Source organism: Saimiri boliviensis, chromosome 6 (genome assembly GCF_048565385.1).
Source record: "Saimiri boliviensis isolate mSaiBol1 chromosome 6, mSaiBol1.pri, whole genome shotgun sequence".
NCBI classification, from domain to species: Eukaryota; Metazoa; Chordata; class Mammalia; order Primates; family Cebidae; genus Saimiri; species Saimiri boliviensis.
Window position 1 is genome coordinate 116,063,102 of NC_133454.1, and position 9,203 is coordinate 116,072,304.

The following is a 9,203-nucleotide window of genomic DNA, read 5'->3' on the forward strand; positions in this document are numbered from 1 at the left end:
TTGCAGATAGTCCCTAAAGCATAAAGCTAAAGTTTGGACTCTAACGCTTACTGTTCTCTTATTCCATACTCTTGTCATCCCTACTATTGCTTTTTAATCGATAAGTATTCATCAGTTGTCTGGAAATTTGAAACATCTCTAGATGCTAAGAAGTATAAATGTAGAATATTAGATTGATGTTGAAACAGTCTTATGATATAATGAGCTGTTGGTTACTGCTGATTATTGAAATTTACGTGTTTAATAATATTTCTTTACTTTGGACTCTGGCTTAATATATACACACTTTCTTTTGTAAATTTTCTTGGTCACTATATATTGGTCATATTGTAGAAAGATGTACTGTTTATCAAATGCCTGCAAGGTTGCATTATATTAAGTTTTTTCCATACTGTATCAGTTAGGGATCACACAACTTCCCTGATTTGAGCAGTGAAAATTTATGTACAATTATTAATTATATTGAGAGATTAACTCTAAAGAAGTAAAGAATGCCCTGTGACTGAGAGATGAGTATCTAAGAAAGGAACACATTCAGGGTGCTGTGGCTCACGCCTGTAATCCCAGCACTTCGGGAGGCTGAGGTGAGTAGATCACAAGGTCAGGAGATCGATACCATCCTGGCCAACATGGTAAAACCTTGTCTCTACTAAAAATACGAAAATTAGCTGGGCATGGTGGCATGTGCTGTTAATCCCAGCTACTTGGGGAGGCTGAGGCACGAGAATCACTTGAACCAGCTAGTTGGAGTTTGCAGTGAGCTGAGATGGCGCCACTGCATTTCAGTCTGGCAACAGAGCAAGATTCCATCTGGAAAAAAGAAAAAGGAACACATTTGGGAGCTGGGCTCCCTTCCTAAGGCTGAGATTCCAATATTTTGGAGAAAGTATAGTTGTTGCCAATTGGACGTTGGAGAAGTTCACTGGGTAGTCTTGGGCCAGAACTAGTTCATGGTAGCTGGACAGAACCTGACACACAAGAAAGTTGTCTGGGACTGGCCAGCTGGGAGCCTCCCACTGGGATGCTGGTGGGCTGGGGCTGGTAAATGAGGAACTGTAGCCTGGACCTGCAAGCAGGAAACAACCCTCTGGGGTGTAGGTGGACCAAGGCTACCCCATCACAGATAGGCGGTTTTGGAAAACTGATTGCTGGAGTATCTGTATGATTCATTGGAATCTTCCTGCAGAGGTACCACTGAAACTCAATGAGAAATTGTCCATGAAGTTGTCAGTGAAACTCAGTGGAAGTGAGCACCTCTGAATGTCTCTCTCTCCCCCTGCCCTGCCCAGCCAAACACACATGCTACTGGAAGCTACATAGTGTAAGATCAAAATGGAAACGTTTAAATCAGGAAGTCATGGCCCTTTCGATTCCCTGTACTGACAAAACTTAACATCAAAGCAGACTATGTGCAGAGAACAAATTCTTACAGGGCTTATTTTCATTACAGAGCAGGCAATGAAGGTTGCATTTGGAGCTGAGAAGGCAATACATTGATAACTAGCACTCAAATTTTATCCTTAATTCTTATAATACATTTTACAGGATATTGAAGTGCATATATGTTGCATGATTTGACCAAACCTCAAGTTAGTGGCAGAATGAGGTATAAATTGACATATGGCTCCTTATTCTACATGCTTTGTTGGTAGTAGGTAGCTGCAGCTATCTTTTTTATTGTAAAGCCTAAAAATGAACACAATTTATTAAATGATTCTGTATAAACTAATGTTTATTAAATTAAAATTAAATTTCATTTAATTTTACTATTATGCACTGGAATCTGATTAATCATTTCACTGAAGATAGAGGATGAACAATTATTCAGAAGTGGTTTTATAGAAAAAAATTTTTAACATTGTTATTTAAACTTTTTTTTTTTTGAGACAGAGCTGTACTCTGTCACATAGGCTGTAGTGCAGTGGCACAATTTCAGCTCACTGCAACCTCCACCTCATGGGTTCAAGCGATTCTCCTGCCTCAGCCTCCTCAGTAGCTGGAACTACAGGAGTGTGCCACCATGCCTGGATCATTTTTATATTTTTAGTAGAGATGGGTTTTTGCCATGTTGGCCATGCTGGTCTCAAACTCCTGACCTCAAGTGATCCATCTGCCTTGGCCTCCCAAAGTGCTGGGATTACAGGTCTGAGCCACTGCACCTGGCTTATTTAAACTTTTAAGTACATTTTCATGATTTGGCAATTGTTCTACTCTTCAAAGCATGAAAGATCTAGTTTCTGCTCCTTTATCAAAAGGTGTATGGTGGGTCCCTAGGCATTAGACTTTGGCACCAGAATGGGAACAGGAATGTGTAGAAAGATAAAGTTATGAGAACATCTGAGATACATAGCATCCAAGGACAAAACCAGAATTGATATCCAAAGCTGACTGAAATCTCAATCTGGCAGAAAGGCAAAATCACATACAGGTATTGATTGACTTATGGCCTATGCAACTTATGACCATTCGACTTTACAACCACAATTGCTAGCCACGACTGCTCCGCACCTGGCAGCGCAAACATTGCCCAGCTGGGCGTACAACAGTGCGAACCAGCTTCCGGCAGCACTACCATCTCCGCGTGCACCATTTCAACTGTGCATATAGCCTACTAAACTTACGACCAAATCGTGTTACGACCGTTCTGCTGTCCCGACCATGATCGTAAGTCGAGCACTAGCTGTATAAGTCACCAAGACAGGTACCTGCCTGAAGATACCCAAGAAAGTTTAGATGGTGGGTAGAAGTTGGATCCAGGAGAGATCCCTTGGATATAACTCTAGAGTGTCTTTTGACTCATTCTAGAGTAGTGATGAAATTAATAAAGATGAACAGACAGTTTGAATAGAAAGGTTGTCAGTGAAGCTGTTAATGCTTTTTAAAACTTTCGTAAGGGTTCTCCACTGAGCCTATGCAGGTGGTCTTAGAGATGATCATTAGGCAAACAGCCTTAGTGAAGATGACTTATATGCACAGTACACTTCATCGTTTATGTGGGTTTAACTTTTTTCCATGCACTTCTATTTCCTTCTATTTCTCATGGAATTAAAAAGATTAAAAGCCGTTATCAGAGATATCTCATTCTCCATTCCCGTTTGTATCCCTGAATCTGTGTTCCTCAGACCACCATGCCTCGACTTTCAGCTCTGCCATCCATGTCCAGCTCATTCCTGAATGTTTCTGTACTTTGACTTAGCATTAATAATTCCATCCACTGTCATAGAGAAGCCAAACTACACTTAACATATTATGCTTTTCATGAACAGTTTGGATATAGAAAGATATTAATCACAAATAGTATAATCTTTTTTTCTTGGTATAATCCATTGTATGTATTAAAAATTTTTTTTTTGCCATAAGTTATTGGGATACAGGTGGTATTTAGTTACATGAGTAAGTTCTTTAGTGGAGCTTTGTAAGATCCTGGTGCATCTATCACTGGAGCAGTATGCACTGCACCAGACTTCTTGTCTTTTATCCCTCAACCCCCTCCCACTCTTCTCCCCAAGTCCCCAAAGTCTGTTATATCATTCTTACGTCTTTGCATCTTCATAGCTTAGCTCCCACATATCAGTGAGAACATACGATGTTTGGTGTTCCATTCCTGAGTTACTTCACTTAGAATAATAGGACAAGTATTAGTATCTTTACAATAAAAAATCAACTACATATTATAAAATAATTACATCACACAATTTAATTCCTAATATTTCTTTGCTTTATTGATGTAATACTGACAAAAATTGCATATATTTCAAGTATGCAATCTGTTTTGATATATGTGTACACTGTAAAATGGTTACCACAATCAAGCTAGTTGACATAGATCTCACCTCACATGGGTACTTTTTTTGGGGGGGGGTAAGATTTAAGATCTATTCTCTTAGTAAATTTCAAGTATACATTACATTATTAATATTAACTATAATCACTGGGCTGTACATTTGACCTTCAGAACTTTATTCATCTTGTTGAACTGAAACTTTGCACTTTTCGACCAACATCTCTCCATTATGCCCATTCCTCCAACCTCTGCCAACCACTATTCTGCCTCTATGCCTTGCCTCCAGGTCTTGTTTCTGAGGATAGGTCCTAGGATCACCTATGTGTGTAATATTTAATACTATGTTGAGACTTGAACATGATTCAACATATTTGGAAACTCATTAATCTTCTGTCTCTCCCTGCCATCCAGTGATCTAAGCCAGGGCCCAAGTTTAATCCATGACTTCTCTCTCTCTCATCTCATCCTATGTCAAGTTATTTTGTTTAGAATTCAAAAATATTCTTCGAACCCTTCTATATATCTCCAAATTAGTTTGATTTCCCTAGATTCAGAAGATATGAGAATTTTAATAAAAGTGATCTATAAGGGGAAAAGATTGAAGGAAATCTTCTATAGCAGGGGAAGGAAGGATGTGCTGTCAACTAGCCTTCCTGTAGCCTGGAGCCCTGGGAGCTCTGAGGTACACATTATACTACAGAACTGCTTCCACCTTGAGACAAAGTAACTAACCTCTCGAACCCTATTCCAGTCAGTCATCCCTGGTGGGCCTGAGGAGGGGGAACAAAATACCCCAAGCGATGCAGCTCCCATTTTATCTGGTGCAATTGTCCAGAAAAGGGTAAGGCTGTGAGCTTTTAGCAGCCGAGTCCCACAGTAGCTGGGGCATGCATGCACTGGCCTGGTGAAGGGGATCTGAGCTGGACACAGTAGTGTCCACCACACTCTGCATCCTCACTGACAACACCAGGACTGAGGCTTCCAGCCTTTCACACTGAAATAATGACAAAAACCCCTAGGTGCTCTCCCGCTTCCAGTCTTGATCCTTCAATCCATTTTACATCCTGTAGTTAGGATTGTCATTATAAAGTTAAAATCTAACTGCATCACTCTCTGGTTTAAAAATACCTTCCTTGTTTCTCCTGTGGTCCTTAGCATTAAGTCTTTTTTTTTTTTTAAATTGCATTTTAGGTTTTGGGGTACATGTGAAGAACATGCAAGATTGTTGCTTAGGTACACACATGGACCTGGAAACCATCATTCTCAGCAAACTGACACAAGAGCAGAAAATCAAACACTGCATGTTCTCACTCATAGGCGGGGTGTTGAACAATGAGAACACATGGACACGGGGAGGGGAGCACTACACACTGGGGTCTGTTGGGGGAAAACGGGGGAGGGATGGGCGGGTGGGGAGGTGGGGAGAGATAGCATGGGGAGAAATGACAGATACAGGTGAGGGGAAGGAAGGCAGCATTAAGTCTTAACACAACTATAAGACCCTTCTTGACATTCTCTTTTCCTGTCTCTCTAGCTTCATGTCTTACAATTTATAAGACTTTATAATTTCAGTGTCTAGCATGGAGCCTGGCACACAGGTGGGGTTCAGTAAATAACTGCTGAATGAATGGGTGAATTAATAATCATGGCCGTATTGTACCGACTAGATTTCCCGCATACTCTTTTCACTTTCTGGCCTTTGTTATGTGTTCTCTTTCCTAGAAGCACTGCTCTCAGCTTCATGCCTATTCATTCTGCTGAGTCCTTTTCATCCTTCTGTTCCCATTTTGGATATCTTTTCATCTGGGAATCCTTTTATAACCCCTCAGGTCTATGTGTCTTCTCTTTCGCTCATTTCTCAATGAATCTTCAGCTCTGTGAAGGCAGGACCTGGGTTTCTCTTTATTCACCACGGATGCCCTAGCAATTTTCAGTGTACCTGATGCATTCCTTGGGCTCAAAATGTTGTTAATCAATGAATAAGAAATAGAAGGAATGAATGAAGAATATTTATTCTGAAATGGCTTTGGGTGTAGACAGAGCTACATAGTCATCAAAACGGTTTTTATCTTGTGAGGTGCTGTGGGAGTGGGGCCTGCAGATCCAGGCAGCTTGGCTTCCTGGATTCAGGCCCCTTCCTGGGGTTATCGGGGACCTCCCACCTTGCCTGAGTTGCAGACATGTTTGTTGGGGATCTTCAGGCCAGAGTTTGTAAAGCTCCGGGGTCTCTGTGTGTGCCTGAGCAGCTGCTCTGTGGAGACTCTGCACAGCTCTGTGTGTAGGGCCCAAGGCCCTGGTGGTCTGGGCCCACCAGGGGATCTCCTGATCTGCGGGTTGCAAAGATCCATGGGAGAAGCATGGTTTTCCGTGGTTGCATATTCACTCATCGCATTGTGGGGGTTCCTTTGGGTCGCTGTTCCTCCTGGGTGGGCCATACCCCTCTGCTGCTTTTCTTCATTCTCTGTGGGTGGAGTTGTTTCCCTGATCAGTCCCAAATGTGAGTACATGAATCTTTCAGTTGAAGATGCTGTATTCACTTGTCCTTTTTTTCCCTCTCTGTGAGTGCCACGGACCTCAGCTGCTTCTAATTGGTGATCTTGGACCCCTCCCCAAAACAGCTTTTAATAATAAAATGTTACCAAAAAGTAAGCTGATTGACAGAGAAAGAGAACATAAATAGCGCATAATCATAAGATAAAATATTGCTGAAAGCAGAAAATTTCAAGATTGACTACTTGTTCACGTGCTAGGAATTTGCTTCTATTTCTTTTGTATTCTTCAGCATAAGAAGTAAAAACAAATGGTGGTTCCCCTAAGAAGTCCAGTTAGAATTCTCCTTAGTGCCTGAATCAGGTAAGGAAAGAATTTCCATCTCCAGTACTATTTTTTTTTTTTTAGCTCTACATTTGGTTGAATTCACTTACCTTTTTAAATACTTCATTCATTTGATGTTTATTGTGTACCAGACATTGTGCTACCTTGTGGCAATTATCATTATCTAGTAGGCAAGCAGTTTATGGAACATGATTGTATATTTAACTAATAGAAATTTCAGCCTGTAATTCAAATGCTCTTTTATTGGAGTCATCACTCTTTCTGATGGGTCTTTGCATAACATGGGTGACATGAGCAATACGAAGTGGTTCAGAAGCCTACACTGACATTTGGAAACATGATATAAACTTCATTACCTACCCATGAGAGTTTAAATGGCCCACTGCTATTACAGTCTTAAAGTAGTTAGATACCCTAATGCAGGCGTCCCCAAACTACGGCCCGCGGACCACATGCGGCCCCCTGAGGCCATTTATCAGGCCCCTCGCTGCACTTCAGGAAGGGGCACCTCTTTCATTGGTGGTCAGTGAGAGGAGCACAGTATGTGGCGGCCCTCCAACAGTCTGAGGGACAGTGAACTGGCCCCTTGTGTAAAAAGTCTGGGGACGCCTGCCCTAATGTTTCAGAAAACAAATGACCATCAATTATGATGTATAAAAAAGTAGAGTGGTTAATACAAATTCTTATATTTTTAGTTAGATAATAAATGAATATATGCAATGTGCCTAGCATAGTCTGGTTCCAGAATGGTAAGTAGTATAATTAACTGACCTTTACATGATTACTCTGTGGCAAAATGTCATAGCGGTTAACAGTATGGTCTGGAACATCAGTCACAGTTTGATTACTGGCTCATTAATATATCTATTTTGATATCTTCCTTTTCCTGTCAGTTTCCTCACTTGTAAAACGAAGATAATAGTAGTGCTTCCCTCTTTAAAGTGTTATAGACAGTACTTCTAGATACCAATATATTCTGTTATTTCTTTTGTTTGTGAGAGGAAAGCCTGTGAATCCATATACAGGATGAAGCTGGTAAAACTAAGCTCCAACTTGGTAGAATTTCCCAAATAGGCAGAGCTGTCCTGGGTCGTTTTCTCTCTTTCCTTGAACCGTTTCTATACCCCTCCATGCAGAATCTATGAATCATACGGGTAATTTTTTTTTTATCTAATCAGTTTGCCCCGGTGCGATGATCTAAAATGTCCTTTTGACCTTTCCTAAATGGAATCAATGTTGGGCCCTAGTTACATTTATTTGTTACCTGAAATGCCCTTGCTACTACACAGTTTCCGAATGGCATTTTTCATCTGGGCATTCCTCAAGGTATAGATTAAGGGATTTAACATCGGAGTTATCATAGTGTAGAATACAGCAACTGCTTTATCAATAGATAAAGTAGCTGCAGGTCTCATGTACACAAATATGCAGGGCACAAAGAATAAGATGACAACCATGATGTGGGAGACACAGGTGGAGAGGGCTTTGTGCCTTGCCTCCCAGTGGTGGGTCCTTAGGGAGCGCAAGATGACCACATAGGAGATCAGCAGGAGGACAAAGTTTAACAAGCAGATGAATCCACTGTTGGCAGCAACAAAGAGTCCCAGTGTGTGGGTGTCAGTGCAGGCAAGATTGAGCAAAGGGTTCAGATCACACATAAAGTGATCTATGACATTAGGACCACAGAAAGGTAATTGGAAGATGAAGAGGATCTGTATGGTTGCATGAAGAAAGCCGCCCATCCACACCACTCCCATTAGCAGGGCACACACACGCCGGTTCATGATAGTCATATAGTGCAGGGGCTTGCAGATGGCCACATAGCGGTCATAGGCCATCACAGTAAGTAGGATGCCCTCTGCACCTCCGAAGAAATGTTCTCCAAAGACTTGAGTCATGCATCCGTTGAATAGGATAGTCTTCTTTTCATAGAGTGAATCTGTGATCAGCTTAGGGGTATTTACAGAGGAATAGCAGACATCAATAAAGGAGAGATAGGCCAGGAAAACGTACATGGGGGACCCCAATGATGGGCTGGCAGTGATGGTGACCACAATGAGCACATTTCCCACCACAGTGATGATGTAGGTGACAAAAAACACAACAAATATGATTTTCTGCATCTTTGGATTCTCTGTAAGCCCCAGTAGAACAAACTCTGTCACGTTATTCCTATTCTCCATGGATTTCATGGGATGAATAATTACATTACCTGAAAAAGTTTTTTATTAATAAAACTTGGAATTTATTACACATCTCCATTTTAACAAATAATAAATGCTTGAATTTTATTGAATTGTAATTTCTTATAAGGTTTTTCTTGAGGCGTTTAATAAAGTTTCAGTTTCTCAGTTCTTGAAGATTACTTGGTGAAGACTCTGTTAAGAGTATAGCCATGAGGAACTCTTGTGAACAGTCAGGATGTTGTCTGTATACTCAATCATCTGGGATGCCTAAAGGTCTGATATGAAGTAGGAGATTGGATACACAGTAGCAGCTAAACCTGAAAAGGGAGATTGATGATGAATTTAAAGGCCATGGTTGTAAAGCTAAGGAATTTGCCCTTTATTGTTTAGGAAATGGG

The 9,203-nt window shown here is 41.0% G+C and overlaps 1 protein-coding gene across 1 annotated transcript; it reads right to left on the minus strand.

Moving 5' to 3' along the window:
• Positions 1–7,816: 7,816 nt before the first annotated feature.
• LOC101034565 (olfactory receptor 4C46) lies at positions 7,817–8,834 on the minus strand. Its single transcript, XM_003920080.4, has one exon. The coding sequence runs from the start codon at positions 8,809–8,811 to the stop codon at positions 7,873–7,875; it is 939 nt and encodes a 312-aa protein (XP_003920129.2). The 5' UTR covers positions 8,812–8,834; the 3' UTR covers positions 7,817–7,872.
• Positions 8,835–9,203: the final 369 nt, after the last annotated feature.

Excerpts from the sequence above, each read along its gene's own strand:
- LOC101034565 (XM_003920080.4), bottom strand. The coding sequence starts at position 8,811 with ATGAAATCCATGGAGAATAGGAATAACGTGACAGAGTTTGTTCTACTG.